This window comes from Herpailurus yagouaroundi, unplaced genomic scaffold, assembly GCF_014898765.1.
Source record: "Herpailurus yagouaroundi ecotype Mexico unplaced genomic scaffold, PumYag 139, whole genome shotgun sequence".
Taxonomy (NCBI): Eukaryota; Metazoa; Chordata; class Mammalia; order Carnivora; family Felidae; genus Herpailurus; species Herpailurus yagouaroundi.
Genome location: NW_024412394.1, coordinates 10722346 through 10741629, shown reverse-complemented (window position 1 = coordinate 10741629; position 19284 = coordinate 10722346). Strand labels below are relative to the sequence as shown.

The 19284-nt window shown below is 38.1% G+C and overlaps 1 protein-coding gene across 2 annotated transcripts in view; it reads right to left on the bottom strand.

Annotated features, from left to right (window-relative positions):
• The window catches only part of CDC5L (cell division cycle 5 like), a 48724-nt gene that overhangs the window by 17653 nt on the left and 11787 nt on the right, over window positions 1-19284 (bottom strand). For both annotated transcript variants that reach the window (XR_005789760.1, XM_040473675.1), the window contains exons 6-13: window positions 16496-16714; window positions 14972-15116; window positions 13179-13367; window positions 8010-8158; window positions 5801-5963; window positions 3514-3678; window positions 679-759; window positions 147-389 (exon numbers count right to left, since the gene is read on the bottom strand). Coding sequence is in view for 1 of the 2 variants with exons in the window: in XM_040473675.1 (XP_040329609.1) it covers window positions 147-389; window positions 679-759; window positions 3514-3678; window positions 5801-5963; window positions 8010-8158; window positions 13179-13367; window positions 14972-15116; window positions 16496-16714 (1354 nt within the window). In the remaining variant the exon portion in view is untranslated. The remainder of the gene's footprint in view (window positions 1-146; window positions 390-678; window positions 760-3513; window positions 3679-5800; window positions 5964-8009; window positions 8159-13178; window positions 13368-14971; window positions 15117-16495; window positions 16715-19284) is intronic.

Here is a 19284-nt window from a genome sequence, read left to right as displayed (position 1 = left end):
GATTAAGTATGTCTTCTTCATAACACTTACTATGAACATTTATCTCCTAATCATGAAATTCACTTGTTTATAAATATCAGAATGAGAAAAGACAGTGTTTGTCCATTATACACAGTATTTAATGAATACTTTATAATCAATGATACCTTTTTCAGCTCTTCTTTGGAGAACTTTTCGTAAGGGTTATGTTCCAGATAGGCAATGTGCTCTGAATTATTAGTACCAAATCCTACAGTTTTTCCTTTTTTATTTCCAGATGGTTCATAAGGGTGATGTAGAAGGTCATAATGAAGCATTGTGATCATTTCTTTTTTGATTAGTTCTTCACTTTTTTGTAAATCTGTTAGAGGTGGTTCTACATTTAAGGGTCTTAGAATAGTTTCATTTACCTAAAATTTTAAGACAAGTACAATTACCAAACATTATCACTCCAATGCTGATGTTATTACTTGTTCTAGCATGAATTAAATAGTAGTTTTACATTTTCAAAAGAATTTTGCTTTCCTTCTAAGGTCTTATTTGTACCAGCAAAACATTTTACATTATATCTGGGAAGTGCTTTACTATATTCCAGAAAGAATATAATATTTTGTTTCACAAACTTTATGAATGATATAAAAGCATCAATCACATAAGAAGAAACTCAAAACTTCCTAAGCCAGAAATTCTAATACTTACTTCTGATGGTCTTGGCAGATCTTTCTGGACAGCTTTGTGCATTCGCTTCATTTCCTTTACACGCTCTGCCTCTCGTATAGCCTAAAAAAATTATTTTTATATCCATTATTACAGCTATATGGTATTTGCCACATTTCAATAAAGTTGAAAACATGTATAAGAACATGTACGTTCAAGAGTTAAAGCTGTCGAAGTCTGTGTAAGTTTGTAGAAAGGTAATATAAGGCAACAGAAATCAGTCTATTCATTCTCTCATTACAATACAAACTAAGAACTGCCAACAGCTACTAGAGCATTCTCCAAGTTTATGTGGCTCCATCCATCAGATAATCATTCTTTTCTTGTTTAATTTGGAATTCTAATAAAAATCCTAGAAGAGAGCATAGGCAGGAATGTCCCTGACACCAGCTGTAGCAACATTTTTCTAGATATGTCTCCAGAGGCAAGGGATATAAAAGCAAAAATAAACTATGGGAATTACATCAAAATAAAAAGCACAATGAAGAAAATAATCAACAAAAGACAACCTGTTGAATGAGAAAAGATATTTGTATACAACATATCCAAGAAAAGGTTAGTATCCAAAATATATAAAGAACTTATACATCCCAACACGAGAAAACAAATACTCAGTTACAAAGTGGGCAAAAGACATGAACAGACACTTCTCCAAGAAGACATCAAGATGGCTAATGGACACATGAAAAGATGCTCAACATCTCTCATCATCAGGGAAATACAAATCAAAACTACAATGAGATATCACTTCATACCTCTCAGAATGGCTAAAATCAAAAACACAAGAAAGAACAATTGGCGAGGATGTGAAGAAAAAGGAACGCTTGAGCACCGGTGGTGGGCATGCAAACTGGTACAGTCACTGAGAAAAACAGTATGGAGGTTCCTCAAAAAGTTAAAAATAGAACTACCCTACAATCCAGAATCACATTATGGGGCATTTGCCCAAAAAATACAAAAACACTAATTCAAAGGGACATGCACCTTTATGTTTAGAGCAACATGATTTACAAGAGCCAAACTACAGAAGCAGCCCAAATGTCAATGGATTGATGAATGGATAAAGAAGTTGTGGTGTGTATATGTGCGTGTATGTATATACCTATAAAGATAATGAAGATGTAATACATACACACACACACACACATATATATATATATATATAACATGGAATATTACTCCACCATGAAAAGGAATGAAATCTTGCCATTTGCAACGACATGGACGGAGCTAGAGAGTGCAATGCTAAGTGAAATAGTCAGAGAAAGACAAATACCATAAAATTTCACTCATATGTAGAATGTAAGAAACAAAACAAACCAGCAAAAGAAAAAAAAAGAGACAAACCAAGAAACAGACTCTTAACTATAGAGAACTGATGGTTACCGCAGAGGAGGGGGGTGGGGGGGAGGGGTGAAATAGGTGATGGGGATTAAAGAATGTACTAGTCGTGATGAGTACTGGGTGAGGTATGGAATTGTTGAAACACTATACTGTACACCTGAAACTAATATCACATTGTATATTAACTAAATTGGAATTAAAATAAAATTTAAAAATTTAAATAATCAATTGGAATCCTAAACTTAGAGGGGACTCTTATTTGTTCCTCCTGCAACACAGCCCTCACTTCCACCCCAAAAGCTACTGATTTTTAATTTAAAAAACTAGCCAATGTGTTGTTTCCTGATTCTTAAATCACAAATAATGTAAGTTAACATATTAGAATTTCAAGGCATTTCTGAGAGTAAATGTAGGGCAAAGTAACTAAGAAAACTAAACATAAAAAGTAATATCCTGGGGGCACGTGGGTGGTTCAGTGTGTTAAGTATCCAACTCTTGATTTCACTTCAGGTCATGATCTCATGGTTCATGAGTTCAAGCCCTGCACTGGGCTCTGTGCTCACAGTGCGGAGCTTGCTTTGAGGTTCTCTCTCCCCATGTCTCTCTCTCTGTCTCAAAATAAATTATCTTAAAAAATAAAGTATTATCCTGTACTACCAACTAAAAAGCACATTCAGGGGCGCCTGGGTGGCTCAGTCAGTTAAGCGTCCGACTTCAGCTCAGGTCATAATCTCATGGTCCGTGAGTTCAAGCCCCGCGTCGGGCTCTGTGCTGACAGCTCAGAGCCTGGAGCCTGCTTCGGATTCTGTGTCTCCCTCTGTCTCTGACCCCTCCCCTGTTCATGCTCTGTCTCTCTGTCTCAAAAATAAATAAACATTAAAAAAAATTTAAAAATAAATAAATAAAAATAAAAAGCACATTCATGTTGACTTCTCTCTGAAATACGTTTACATTGATGCTATTCACACTCGAGTCCCATGAAATTCCATTTCTAAAATTATCCTAGGAGTGCCTGGGTAGCTCAGTCAATTAAGCACCCGACTCCTGATTTTGGCTCAGGTCACGATCTCACAGTTCACGAGACTGAATCCTAATTTGGGCTCTGTGCACTGAACATGCACTTGTTTTTAAGACTGATCAATAACACCTTTTCTTGGCTAGAGTGAAAAGCAATGTCTAAAAGAACATTTATGTGTATTTTAAAGAAGCATAATAAATTTGACAGGAGGTATTTAAATTATGTACATACACATATACATACACACATTTTAAGACTGCCTATCAAGATATTCTTGTATATTATTAATTACATGAGTAAATATTATTAACTATGTTAAGCAATTTAGGGTAATTTCTTTTTTTAGATATTGAAAAAACTTTTAAATATGGACACATTTAATGACCATTCTTCATTCTTTCAGCCTACAGACACAGTCAGCGACTTCACACTTCTTTTCTAGCACAATTACCCACCTGCTTTCGTGCATCCACATCAGCAGCATCTTCAATGTAAGTATCATCTATTTCACGGTCTTCCAGCTCCTTCTCAGCATTTTCTGGCAGAACAATCTCAAAGTCATTCTTAGGGGCAGGGAGGCCCAACAATCCTAAACGGAGATGCTCACGAGATTCTCTTTCCTGTAGAAAAAAAATTGATCTTCTCAATTCATACATCTTAAGTATTCAACCTCCATTCTTAAGAGTTTCTAAAAAATAATTAGCCTAATTTTAATTCTAGAAAAATGACCCTAATTTCAGAGCTGAGACAAGTTTGTTTGATTTCTATCTCAGTTTCTTCTCTAAATTAAGATCAAAAACTCTGATTTGTGATCTGTAAAGTTACTCTCGGATATTCTAATAGAAGGTTTGGGAATTATCTCTGCAGGGCAGAAAAAAATCCTTTAGAATTTCCATTTAAGGAATACATTTCTGACCATGAAATTTAACCCCACATTGAGGGTACAATTTACTTAAAAACAAATTAATTAATTAAAAAAAGAAAAAGAAAGGAAGAAATGACTAGATCATATGATGACCAAAGAATACAGTCCACACTTCCCAAAAGAAATTGCCTGGTACCCAAAGTTTTCCCCAGTACATCCTTGGCTTACCTTTTATTCCCCATAGCTCCATTACATGTATGGTAGGTGTGAGGCCCAACCAGATGACCTGCTATGTCCAAAATACACTCCATGCTTACTCATTTTGTGGCCTCTATCTGAGACAGCCCCCACCTCTCCTTCTGAGCATACCTCAACGAAGGTTTTCCTAGTACCCACCCAACAAATGTGATTATTTCCGTCTTTGGCCCCCCCAAGCATGTTGGTTTTACACAGAAAGCTTATTTTGTTCTTACGTTACAATTATTTGTGGACTTGGTTTAGCATTGTCAATCTCTCCAGAGTATAAACTTCCTTAAGACAAAGGACATCTTTACTCAACTTTAGATCCTCTGAAGTCTCCAAATCAGCGCTCTGCACACATTAAATTCATTTGTTTAGCTATTATGTAGCCATTCACAGTTGACATTACTTGATATCAAGCTGGGCATTAAAAAAATTCTAAACTCGGGATGCCTGGGTGGCTCAGTCAGTTAAGCGTCCAACTTCAGCTCAGGTCATGATCTCATGGTTCGTGAGTTCAAGCCAGCGTCAGGCTCTGTGCAGACAGCTCAGAGCCTGGAGCTTACTTTGGATTCTGTGTCTCCCTCTCTCTCTACCCTCCCCAGCCTGCGCTCTCTCTCTCTCTCTCTCTCTCTCTCTCTCTCTCTCTCTCTCTCAAAAATAAACAGTAAAAAAAAACACTCTTTTTAATAAAAAATTCTAAACTAACCAAATCTATACACCAGGTTAGAATTAATTTGTAAACTAAAAACAGGTATCACTGGAACTCATTAAAAAAAAAACAAAAAAACTCACAATGCTTTTCTGTGGCATCATATAAGACCCAAGAGTGACATAAGAAAAGCAATAACATGGGCAGAAACAAAACTGTGGCTTTTATGATTAGCTGTCTGTATCAGCTTGCAAAATATACAAAAGAAAACTTCACTAAGATAAGCAATAAACATCAACTTAATTTGGCTTTGAGATCTAGATAGTTCTTCTAAAAGTCTAGAGCAAACAAGAATCAAGGCTCAAAATCTAATTTATGAGGCATTCCAAACTCACAATTTGTTTTACAGAAGTTAAAGAAAAAAAGAGTGCCATTCAAGAAAGTAAACTATTAATTAGTAAATGATAAAAAATAAAATCATATGACATACAAGGAGAACTACTATCAGCATAATCAGTATTCACAAACACATTAAAAATTAGTCAGCTTAGGGGCACCTGAGTGGCCCAGTCAGTTGAGCGTCCGACTTCAGCTCAGGTCATGATCTTATGGTTCATGGGTTCGAGCCCCACGTCAGGCTCTGTGCTGACAGCTCAGAGCCTGGAGCCTACTTTGGATTCAGTATCTCCCTCTCTCTCTGCCCCTCCCTTACTCACATGCTCCCTCTCTCTCTGTCAAAAATAAATAAATATTTTTTTTTAATTAAAAAAAAAAAAAAAAAAAAAAGAGTAAGTAGGCTTAGGAGACCAAAAGGTTCTCCTTCTCAAGTTCTATAAATCATTTTCCTTTTCTGGAATCCATAGGTGTACAGTTATCTTAAAGTATATGTAATATGCACCAACAAGGGAAAATATTTTAATACAACGTCCATGAGATAGAACAGTTTAAAAAAAAAAAAAGAATATTAAAGGGATTTGACATGTACCATCTGCTTCACATAAGAGGGATCACTGTAGTCTGCCATTCCATCCTCGGGATTAATGTTTAACTTGTCTCGAAGAGGAGTTCTACCCGGGGTGGAGTTAATAACTGGTTTGGGAGTTGTCCCACTGCGGGGAGTCAACCCTTCAGATCCATGAGAAGGAGTCCTAGAAAGACAGAAATTCCAATTAATAGAAGTGCCAATTTTATCTGGATTGTGCTTCCAAATATTTTTCACATAAATTATTTTACAAAGAAAGCATGAAAGAAACTAAGATTGCAGAATATCTGTCTTCCTACCTGGTTTTAAGTGAGATCTCTACGTTGGAGTACAAGTTTAGTTCAACTAGCTTAGTATTTACACGCAGTATTTTTATTTTAATGACTTCAAGTAAAGTTATTACATTTGACATTTTCTTGCCTTGCTAAACTAGGCCCACCAAACATTATTTCAACCTTTTCTTGATGCATTGTGGGATGGCTAAGAACATACCATGGGCAGAGGGCAGCCATAATGCTCAAAGACCCCTAGGAAATTGTTTATAAGTTCACAATAGTGTCTTCATCTTATCATTTGCCCCTCACCACCAGTAGCTGCTGGCTAGAACACCACTATCATAGGTATGCATTCACTTCAGCGGTTCCTCCTTTACGTTCTGTTTGGAAACTGAATACCATGTCTACATATGAACAGTTCTGAGTGAGGGCTGAGACTCTCTTAGCAATAAATAAAATCCACAGACTTTGCCACTGATATCTTAGTTGTTCAAAGCCTGTTTTTGGTTGGTTGGTTGGTTGACTGGGTGCTTACTTCCTATACCTTAGCTCTGTTCCAGACAAGTGATCTGCCAGGCAGATGTTCCCAAAGGTGAGATGAGGTGTTATCAAAAGACAGGGTCCCTGCCCCCAAGGAGCTTACAATCTAGTTGAGAGACAAGACATACACAGGGAAAGAAGGATTAGGCTCTCTTATAAGCCCTGCAAAAGTGTTAAGTTGTATATTAGGATTTGGCTGCCAATGCTTCTTGATCCTGCTGTCAGGCACAGTTGTAACAGTTTGAGACACTCCCATACTAAATAACCAGTACAAGGATATATCCTAACACTGAAAATTAAAAACGAACCTAAAAGATTTCCAAACTTAAAAGCTCAAATTTCATTTTAATATGACCTGCTTCTACAAGGTTTCTATCTAAAAAAATTCCTCTTAAAAAATAGTAACTTAAAAAAAAATCATAAACAAAGACTGAACTCTGGACTCTAGTTAATGATAAGCACAAGAAAGTATTAGAAGTGAAACGGACTGAAACCTGCAACTTATTTTGAAAAGCACTAAATAATTAGATGGACTGACAGATGGATGGATATGTGAAAAGCAAATACGGTAAAATGTTAACAACTGTAGAATCTAGATGGTGAAATATGGATGTTTGCTTTCCCATTCTTTTAACCTCTCTGAATGTTAGAAATTTTCAAAATAAAATGTTGGGATATGGGGCATCTGGGTGGCTTAATCGGTTAAGCATCTGACTCTTGTTTTCAGTTCAGGTCATGATCTCACAGTCATGAGCTCAAGCCCCACAAAGGGCATGGAGCCTGCTTAAGATTCTCTCTCCCTCTCTCTCTCTGCCCCTCTCCCGCTTGCTATCTCTTTCTCAAAAAAAAAAAAAAAAAAAAAATGTTGGGAGAAAAGCAATAGTAACTAACACATACAGATAAAGGACTACAATTTTTATAAAATTCAACAAATGATCAAACGAACAATGGACTGATTTGTTCTTTTAAAGCAGATAAAATGGGGGTGCCTGGTGGTTCAGTTGGTTAAGCATCTGACTTCGGCTCAGGTCACAACCCTGCAGTTCATGAATTCCAGCCGCATGTTGGGCTTTGTGCTGACAGCTCAGAGCTTGGAGCCTGTTTCAGATTCTTTTTTTTTTTTTAATTAAAAAAAAATTTTTTTAAGTCAATAAATCAGATAAAATGTATTCAGAAAAAAGGTGATAGCATCAGAAACTCTGAAAAAAGAAGACAGTTCCATACAGTAATAACCAACTCCTGGGTATTATTATGTTATTTACTACCATGAGTGAGAACAAATCAAAAAGCCATGTTAAATACTTATTTCCATTCTCTGTCAACATTACTAAAACAAACATGTTGTCTAAATCCTTGAAGTTTTTCTAAAACAATAAAGATGTATTCGTTTACAATACCTGAATGGGGTAGAAAGAACTGTGTTTGGAGTCTGTACAACCTGCCGCTGTGGAGTCACACCTGAGAAGTCGCTCTCATGCAAAGGGGTATTAAGTCCACCTTTCAATGGGGTGTCCACATTAGTCAGGGCCATGAGGTTCTGAGCTTCCTGATAAACAAGAAGGTAAAGAAGTGTGTTTTAACAGTTCAGCCAGAATAGCCGAATATATAAACCTACTATATAAACCTACTATATAAACCTCAAAGGAGACAGAATTCTTATACATTTTCTTAATGAACACCAACAGATAAAATGAACTCGCCATGACAGAATTGAGTACTTCCATTCCTCTGTCAACCTAACACAGCAGATCAGAAGTTTTGGAATAAAGTTTTAAATATCAAAAAATGTTTTAAAATGAAAGTATCATGACTCAAAAGCTTCTATTACCTGTGCCAAATCTCTTTACAATCATAAAGAACTAAAAATGGAAATTTCCCAACGTGAACTTAGGCTAAATGTCAGAATACCCAGATTTTAGTCTGGCTTTATCACGAACTCTCTCCAGTGTTCATTAGCCCCTCTGACTCTCAAGTTTCCTCTACTGGGAAGTTAAGGTACCTCTAACTGGCCAGTCCAATCCACTTCCTGAGAAAACTCATGAAGGCAAATTCCTTTCGGAAGTCTTGTCCTCTTTAGGCAGGCCTGCCAATGTTCTGAAGTCTTTAGTCCCTCTGCCACAACCCTGCAGCACTTACTACTATCACTGCACCCACAATCTCCTAATCCCCAACTCCGGGCCTGTGAAAGACTACATCTTCCAAGATAATGACAGCCATATCTCTCATCTTATGTGCTCTTCTTAGAATCCAACCTTGATACTCCTCCCATCATGAAGTGGAAGTCTATGTCCCCTCCTTTTGAATCCAGGTGGCCTTGTGAATTACCTGTAACTAACAGAATGCAGGAAAAGTGACACAGCTTGACTTCCAAGGCAGGGTGAGCAAACATACAGCTTCCTACCACACTCTTTACAACACCCCTAATGGAGCCTTGAGACACCATGAGAGAAGTTTAACTGTCCTGAGGCCACAGGCTGAAAGAAAGCGCAAGCTTTGGAGAGGCCACATGCAGATGCATTCCCCATTCTCAGGTGAGGACCCAACCCACAGCCAGCATCAACCACCAGTCATGGAAAGAAGATGATTCAAGTCCCTATGTGTCAAGACACCCCCCAGTGCTGAGTCTTCTTAGCTGAGGCCCTTGACATCATGGAGCAGAGACAAGCCATTCTTCCTGTGCCCGGTCCAAATTCCTGACCAAGAGAGACCATTAGCATCAATGACATGTTTTAAGCCAGTAAGTTTTGGGGCAAAATGAAGATAACCAAGGGCACGTGGATGGCTCAGTTGGTTGAGTGTCCCTTGACTTCAGCTCAGGTCATGATCCTAGGATCATGGGATTGAGCCCCACATTAGGCTCTGTGCTGAGCATGGAGCCTGTTTAAGATTCTCCCTCTTTCTCTCCCTCTGCCACTCTCCCCCACCCACTTGTGCACACACTCTCTCTAAAAAAAAAATAAATAAAAATTTAAAAAATAAATGAGGATAACCAGAATAAGGCTTATTCCATTATCCATTACTCTGTTCTTAATTCATGGAAAGAACCTTGAATTTCATACTACCAAAGTCCTGTGTGTGTTCTTTTTGCTAGTCCAAATACAAAACACTTTCCCCAACTAGGCTCCTAAAAGTCTGGCCAGCTTTATACCTTTGGGCAGAAAATTGGAAGCTACTTTTCTCAAGAATCTGACTAACCCAAAAGATGTAGAATACTGACATGAAGAATTTGCCAAAGAAACCCAGCAGACAGTTCAGCCTACAGGGAAGCCTGGAGTTGAGGAGCCTTACCCACACCTAGAGAGCTTCTAGTCTACTTTTAACTGCCCTGCCCTTAACCCCTAGATACAGGCAGAGAGCCAAAGATCAAAAGATATTTGAGGAAACATCCAATATGAAAAAGAGAGAACAAAAGAAACTTAAATACCATACAGGGAAAAGAAAACATAAAAATAAAACAAAACCATCATTAACAGCTTCAGAGAAATAAGACAAAATATTCACTAAATGAAACATTTAAAAACTGAATACATTTTTTTAAAGAGCTCTTAGAAATTAAAAATGTGATTGTAGAAATTTAAAAACCGAAAAATGATAGGGGCGCCTGGGTGGCGCAGTCGGTTAAGCATCCGACTTCAGCCAGGTCACGATCTCGCGGTCCGTGAGTTCGAGCCCCGCGTCGGGCTCTAGGCTGGTGGCTTGGAGCCTGGAGCCTGTTTCTGATTCTGTGTCTCCCTCTGTCTCTGCCCCTCCCCCGTTCATGCTCTGTCTCTCTCTGTCCCAAAAATAAATAAAAACGTTGAAAAAAAAAAAAACCGAAAAATGATAAAATTCACAGAAAATCTCCTAGCAAGAAGTCAAAAGGTCAATTAAAACAGAAAACCAGAGAGGAATAAATAAGAAAATTCTTATTTTATTTCATAAGAGAAATAGACCAATGAAAGGGAGGAAACAAAATTTTCAAAATAACATCCTAGAACTGAAGGCCAGGAATCTCCAGAATGAAAAGATCACTAAGTTCCTAGTGAGTGATTGAAAACAGACCCACACCAAGAACTATGCATGTGAAAAAGAGATCATATTAGCTTCTAGAGAAAGGAAAAAACGGATTTGCTAAATGGCAGAGATCTCAATAGCTATAATAGAAGCCAGAAGACACTGGAGCACTGCCTTCAAAACTGTAAACAAAAACCATTTCAATCTGGGAGCACCTGGCTGGGTCAGCCAGTGGAGCATGCAACTCTTAATCTCAGGGTCATGAGTTCAAGCTCCACGTTGGGTGTAGAGTTTAAAAGACAAAAAAAAAAAAAAAAAAAAAAAAAAAAGATTTCAATCTGGAATTCTATACCCAGTTATACTATAGATAGACCAATAATTCACAGCTATGCAAGGTCTTAAAAATTCTATCTGCCATGAACCCTTCCTCAGAAAGTTATTGAAGGAACTTCCATAGCTTCAGTAACCTTTCACTAACAGACATAAACCAAAAAAACCAAAGACATGGGAGCCAGGAAAGAGGTGATCCAAGAGACTTTCTAGGGTGCCAGTAACAGGAAATCAAGAGAACAAGCTGTAAACAAGATCTAATCGTCCAGGGGTATTTGGGTGGCTCAGCTAGTTAAGCACCGACTTCAGCTCAGGTCATGATCTCATGGTTTGTGGGTTTAAGCCCCAAGTCAGGCTTTGTGCTGACAGCTGGGAGCCTGAAACCTGCTGTGAATTCTGTGTCCTCTTCTCTCTCTGTTCCTCCCCCATTCATTCTCTGTCTCTGTCTCTCTCAAAAAAAAAACATAGGGGCACCTGAGTGGCTCTGCTGGTTAAGCGTCCAACTCTTGGTTTCAGCTTAGGTCATCATCTCATAGTCTGTGAGTTTGAGCCCTGATTCAGGCTCTGTGCTGATAGCACAGAGCCTACCTGGGATTCTTTCTCTCCCTCTCTCTCTGCCCCTCCTCTGCTGTGTCTCTCAAAATAAATAAACTTAAAAAAATAAATAAATAAGTGGGGTGCCTGGGTGGCTCAATTGGTTGAGTATCCAACTTCGGCTCAGGTCATGATCTCACGGTCCGTGGGTTCGAGCCCCGCGTGGGGCTCCGTGCCAACAGCTCAGAGCCTGGAGCCTGCTTCGGATTCTGGGTCTCCCCCTCTCTCTACCCCTCCTCCGCTCACGCTCTGTCTCAAAAATAAACATTAAAAAAAAATTTTTTTTAAAGAAAAAATAAGTAAGTAAAAATAAAAATTAAAACATTAAAATAAAAAAGATAGGGGCGCCTGGGTGGCGCAGTCGGTTAAGCGTCCGACTTCAGCCAGGTCACGATCTCGCGGTCCGGGAGTTCGAGCCCCGCGTCAGGCTCTGGGCTGATGGCTCGGAGCCTGGAGCCTGTTTCCGATTCTGTGTCTCCCTCTCTCTCTGCCCCTCCCCCGTTCATGCTCTGTCTCTCTCTGTCCCAAAAATAAATAAACGTTGAAAAAAAAAAAATTAAAAAAAATAAATAAATAAAATAAAATAAAAAAGATAAAATAAAAGAGTAATCGTCCAGAATAGAACACTCAGAAATTCTGAGAAAGGCTTTTTCAAGAAGCTGAGAATTCTAAAATTTGATCAGACTACAAGAGATTTGCACAGTGTCAATCTAGAGTTGAATTTGTGCTAAGTCATCAAAAAATTTAGCATCTGAACAAGTATTAACTAAAAAAAAAAACATAATCATAAGTAATCATAAGGCACTTTGTGGGCTCAGCAATGAATATAGCTTGCACAGTCATAAAGTAAACCATGAATACAGAGCTAATCAAAATTATGTTATAACCATAATGGAAAATGAGGGAATAGAAAGAGTGTGCGTGCATGATAGAGCAAGAGGGTGGGAGAGCCAAATGTTCAAATCCCCAGGTGGAGAAGTGGCTAAAACTGAAAATAAAATCAACAAGTAACAAGTGTCCAAGCAAGAAGATGGTAAAAACAGAGTTGTAATTGGTGCCTCTAGAGAGCAAGCAATGAGGAACACAACTATTTTTCTTACTAAGTTTTAATAGGAACCATGTGACTCCCAATAAAAACCTTAAAATTGTACTTCTGACTATTAGAAGAGGAAATGAGACGTAAGGATGTTCAATAGTGTTTTGTTAGGTGTGGCTATTCTCTGGCATACAAACCCCCTACAGAGCTGTATACCCCATGTGTTTAGGAGAGAGAGGGAAACTACTGATGGCAGCCTGTGCCAAGCTAAGCACAGAAATGCAAGGAAATTTTAAAAGTTACTGACTACATACATCTGACTTCTTTCTAGGACTGCTAGGCAATGTGAAATTTTAAAATGCTTTGCTTTACTAATAGGTACTAAAGATTTCGAAGGGCTAGCTTCAAAACAACAAAACAAAACAAACAAACCTATGAATAAATGTGGAAATGAAATCACCTCATTATTGAATCTGCTAATTTAGGTTCCTAATAACGAAATCTCTAGGACCTAGTTTACCCCTTTTAAAAGAAACAAACCAAATCACTTACTATGCTCCTTCACTTTCAAGGACAAGAAGTGAAAGCCTCACTCTACTATCCGACAGCTTACCTGCAGAATTCTGTCCTGGGAAGCCGGTGTACGAGGTGTTCTAAGAGCGATGCTGTTGTTGGTGACATTGTACTCAGACAAAAGCGTACTGGAGGCAGAGTTTGTTATGCCAGATTCCTCAGCGGTCTGACGTGCGATTTCACTTGCTTGGCCTACTTTTACAACCTCCTGGAGTTCTGCATCTGAAATCTGAAAATCATCATACAGCAACATTTTAACCAAAGAACAATACAGCCTAAAACTTCCATATTCCAGAAAGACGAATCACTGAAGCTGTGTGATGAGTACACAGGGGTTTGCTGTACTACTTTCTTCACTATTGTGGGTTTGAAAAATTCTACAAAAAAGTTTTTAAGTCTTCCCCATATAATGTGGGGATAAATTCCATATATGATATACTATCAAGCGGCAAAGTCTTGTATTTCTATAATGAAATGCTTTCAAACCAACTACCACATCAATAAACCAAGAACATAAAATAATCACGTTTGTATACAACCATCAAAGGAGGGGGGCCTAAAAACCAATTAAAACATCAAAGTCCACTGAGCCATAAGATCCCTGAGAAAATCAAAAAGCATTATCTTAGTAATTTTACAAAAATAAGTATCCTAGGGGCATCTGGGTGGCTCAGTCGGTTAAGTGTCTGACTTCAGCTCCAGGTCATGATCTCACAATTTGTGGGTTCAAGCCCCAGGTCAGGCTCTGTACTGACAGCTCAGTCAGCTGTTCTCACTCTCAAAAACAAATAAACATAAAAAAATAATAAATTTTTAAAAAGTTAAGTATCCCAAAGAGAACTAAGAAAAAAAAATTACAGGCAAATCTCAATTTAAGAAATATCACTACTTTAGGGCGCCTGGGTGGCTCAGTTAAACAATCGACTCTTGATTTCGGCTCAGGTCATGATCTCACAGTTCGTGGGTTTGAGCCCCGTGCTGGGCTCCACACTGCGGAGCCTGCTTGAGATTCTCTCCCTCTCTGCCCCTTCCCCATTCAGGCACATGAGCACTTTCTCTCTCTCTCTCTCTCTCTCTCTCTATCAAAAGAAATAAACCTTAAAAAAAAAAAAGGGAATATCAGTACTTGGATGGCAGCATCTGACAAAATTATGTCATGTTTATGCCCAAGAATTTTGTGTTGACGTAAGTGCATCGTTTGGATAAAGAAAGAAGCTCTTCTGGCCTCCTAAGTCCATCCTTCTGCTCCATTAAACCAAACAGTCCAATTCTACAGAGCTGTACTATTCAAAATAAACCAAGAACTTTTTCAAAATTCCCATGGTTCTGACCAACTATAATTAAGTCAAAGGAAGAGAAGGCTCTTCCTTGATAAGTTGAATGATAAGCTGAACGAGGGTATGTTTCTCTCTTCACATCTCCCACATTAATTTTCACAGCTGTTGTCTCAAAAAGAGAAGTATGACACAACAAAACATGCCCTATAAGAAAGCAGCCTGAAGTCCACACAGCCAAATACCACCTGTATCCTAATCGGCTACAATAAGAGGCCGGGAGCCCTAACCTGCTCACAAATTGCTAAAAGCTGACAATTACTTACTAAACCATCACGGGGCAATTTAAGGCCAGATATAATGATTTATACAGAGAAGTTGTTACTTATCATAGTAAATCACAAGGACTTATCCTATGTGGCTCACCTATTACACTGTAAATTTCTTAAGGGCACCCAACAGCTAGCAAAAGCCTGGCATGTAGACCCTTCAAACATGTGCTAAATAAATTATAAGCATATGAGTTCACACAATAAAAAAACTGTTATTATTAGATTACCTGAGGGGCAGGGAGTACTAGTTTGCTTCTTTTTTTAGTAAATTCAGAAACACCACTAGTCTGAAGAATAGCTGATGGTAAATCAGATTCTTTTTTCCTTTTTAAATGCTGCTTGTCTTTTTTTCTGTCTCTTCCTTCTTTTTCCCTACCATGAATCAAAGCAGAGAGAGATTTTTAAAAGTTACACATAGACAATAACAGTAAAAGCCATATAAATACTCATACACTTCGAACAAAATAATCCCATTCCTAAAAATATTACTGATAAAAAGACAAAATCCAAATACATTAAGCTGTGCCCTACACCATTACTCACCCACTATACTCAAGAGGAATGCAGGCTGAGAATAGCGATAGAATTAATAAGAAGATATAGTACTAAGTAACTTACATATTAAATATTAAGCCTACATAAAGACTATGATTATAAACAAAATTTTATATATAATTTCAACAGGAAAATTAAACTATTCCTGTATCATGATTACATTCTTACAAAAGTATGTGTGTGCACTTAGGAAAATGATGGAGACAAGCATACAAAAAAACGGAAAACGGTAATACAAAGGGGATGGGATTAAAACACTGAATTTTTAAATTTCCCTTTAAAGCTGTTCTTCAATTGTTCATTATGATTCTTTTAATTCACTTGTTTTTTTAAAGGATATTTCAGTCCTGACAAATGGTTAGTCTAACGCCAGGCTCAAGGCCACCTCTGAAAGCTCCAAGAATGCCTCCTCCCAGTCTGGGTGTCAGCCTCTCCCCCATCCAGCCTGTTCCTTCCAGATGAGCTGCTCCCACTTCCACCTCTTTATTCAAACAGCCTACCTCATACAAGGTCTTAATTTGAGAAACAAATACAATGGAGTACATCCGAGAAAATCCTGTTTCATGGTGCCCGACACCTGTCATTTAGTCCCAATTCATGTCAACTGAGTGGAAAGTCAGTAGGGGAGTAGAAAACTAAAACTCTCTGACAACCATAAAAAGTTCTCCCCACAAAATTCAGATGGAAGAAATAGAAAAAACTCTAAAAATCCCTAGAAATAGGCAAAATCCTCTGCACCTTTAGACAAACATTTTATAAATACACTTACATATCCCCATAAAAAGACTTAGGTATGCATCGGTAACTTTAATTTCATTCAAAGAAAACAAGATAAAATTTTCACTAGAATAGACAAAAAACCAGACCAGATTTTGACAGATTCCTCAGTCCCTTAGTAAAATAACTAACTTGTTCACAAATGCACATCAACGTTAAGACTGTGACTCAGTGAGTAAAGACTACACTAAGAGCCAAGTGCTGACGTGTCAGGAGATGCAAACAGCCTTCTATGCCAAAGACACGACCACAAGGGTCACTGGTTTTCTCAGAAACGTGAATCCAGTAAATAAATAAAAACATTATGTAGGTCACATTGTCCTAAATAATAAAAATCTGGCTCTGACAAGGATAGCGCATGGCCCTCCATAAAATTCCTACTATACTTTTCCATTTTCAAAATCAGAAAGGCAACTTACGATCTTAGTTCCCCATCAAGATCTTGTTGTCTTAATTTTCTGAAATCTGCATCAAGAGCCTGGTAGTTTTCCTCAGAAGTATCATAGAAACCAAGAGCAGGCTTTTTTTCAAATGGGATTTCAGCATTATAATCAACTCCTCTCTTCTTTTTTCTCTTCTTCTGAATTTCTATGCCAGCTGCTCTAAGTTCTCTTCTCTTCTGGAGGGCTGCAAGACGCCTAAAGAAAAACAACACAAGATCACCCTGAAAATCACATACCATGGGGAAGGGACAGATCATCTAATAGAGTTAAGAAAACTACTTGGATATTTGGGGAAGAAATATTTATTTAAATTTTTTCTTAATGTTTTTATTTATTTTTGAGACAGAGAGAGACAGAGCATGAGCGGGGAGGGGCAGACAGAGAGGGAGACACAGAATCTGAAGCAGGCTCCAGGCTCTGAGCTGTCAGCACAGAGCCCGACGCGGGGCTCAAACTCACGGACTGTGAGATCATGACCTGAGCTGACATCGGACGCTTAACCGACTGAGCCACCCAGGCACCTCAAGAAATATTTATTTAAATCCTCACCTCACAACCATTCACCAAAATAAATTCCCCTTTTGATTTAAAGATACGCACACACAAGCAAAAAGAAAAACCAGAAAGAACTATATAAGTAAGTATGCATCTTATCTGTGGTTGGGAATTACTCACTTAATATAAATTAAATAAAAGGCAAAGGTAAATACCCAACAGCTTTGAGTTTTCAATTTTATATCTCTATAGAATTATTTTTTTTAATCATAAAACAAAAGTTAAACAGGAAAAAACATTTGTAATTTATATTGGGAACAGTTAGATATAAACAATCTATTCAGGTTTTTTTGTTTAATATATTCCAAGGGGGGGTGGGGGAGGAAACAGAAGAAAACAAATAGTTCTCTAAGGAAAAATATGCAAATAGCCAAAATGATAAAAGGTATACTTAGCTAATAATCACAAATTAAATCAAGTACCATTTCTGCAGATCTAATTAATAGTGTTCAGTTTTTTGTTTCAATGGCAAGTACACAAAAAGTGGACAGTCACCCTCAGTGGTAATGGAAAACAAATGGGTGTAGTTTCCCCAAAGAGAATTTGGAAATACACATTAAAACCCTGAAGTTTCTCACATTTTTTAACCCAATAATTTCATTCCTCAGCCTTTAGCCTAAAGAAATAAGTAACATAAACAAGGCCTTGGCTGCAAGACTTCAAGCAGCATTCATAAATAAGCTAATAACTGGACACAATCTAGACATCCAACAAGAAATTAAGAAAACGTATAGCATAGTTATAAGCTAGAATATTAGACAGCCATCTATATAACGTTTAAAAAACCTGTAATTTGCCAGGGAAAGATGCTCAAGACATACTGGTGTGTAAAACACGTTACAAAGTTTACACGCTATAGAGCAACATGTAAAAATTACATGCATATATCTATCAGTGAATATACGCTTGTAAGATGTGAAGGATGTCCAACAAAATATGAACAATAATCACTGGAGGTTAGAATTTCATTTAATCTTTACTTTTTTGTATTTTCCCATGATGCTATAATTCTAATGATATAATGACGAGAAAAGTTATTTATAATATTAAAAGGGGAAATCAGCATATAAGAACACTTTCCAGCATGAGGCTCTGCAGACCTACACCCCCAGTAAAACTGACAAAAATTAGAAAAAAAAAAAAAAAGTTTAAGTATCTGGAAAGGATCCAAAGGAGATATAGCACATGATCCCTGGGTGGCTCAGTCAATTAAATATCCGACTTTGGCTCAGGTCATTATCTCACAGTTCAGGAGTTTGAGCACCACGTCAGGCTCTCTGTTGTCAGTGCAAAGCCCACTTCAGATCCTCTGTCCCCCTCTCTCTGGCCCTCCCCTGCTTGCGCTTTTCTCTCTCTCAAAAAATAGACATTTAAAAATTTTTTCTTTTGGGGCGCCTGGGTGGCGCAGTCGGTTAAGCGTCCGACTTCAGCCAGGTCACGATCTCGCGGTCCGTGAGTTCGAGCCCCGCGTCAGGCTCTGGGCTGATGGCTCAGAGCCTGGAGCCTGTTTCCGATTCTGTGTCTCCCTCTCTCTCTGCCCCTCCCCCGTTCATGATCTGTCTCTCTCTGTCCCAAAAATAAATAAACGTTGAAAAAAAAAATTAAAAAAAAAAAAATAATAAAATAAAATAAAAAAATAAAAAAAAAAATAAAATAAAAATTTTTTCTTTTAAAAATTTTTAATGTTTATTTTTGAGACAGAGGGAGACAGAGCACAAGTCGAGGAGGGGCAGAGAGAGAGGGAGACACAATCTGAAACAGGCTCCCGGCTCTGAGCTGTCAGCACAGAGCCCAATGCAGGGCTCATACCCACAACTGTGAGATCGTGACCTGAGCCGAAGTCGGACGCTCAACCGACTGAGCCACTCAGGCGTCCCTTATTTTTTTTCTTCATGTTTACTTTATTTTTGAGAGAGAGCATGAGTGAGGAGGAGCAGAGAGAGAAACACACACACAGAATCTGAAGCAGGCTCCAGGTTCTGAGCTGTCAGCACAGAGCCCTACTGGGGGCTCAAACTCACAAACCAAGATCATGACCTGAGCCCAAGTCAGATTCTTAACCAACTGAGCCACCCAGGTGCCCCCCAAAAAATATTTTAATTAAAAAAAAAAAAAAAGAGAAAGAAAGAAAATTTGAAAGACAAGGCACCTGGGTGGCTCATCAGTTAAGCATCCAACTTTTGATTCTGGCTCACGTCATGATCTCAGTT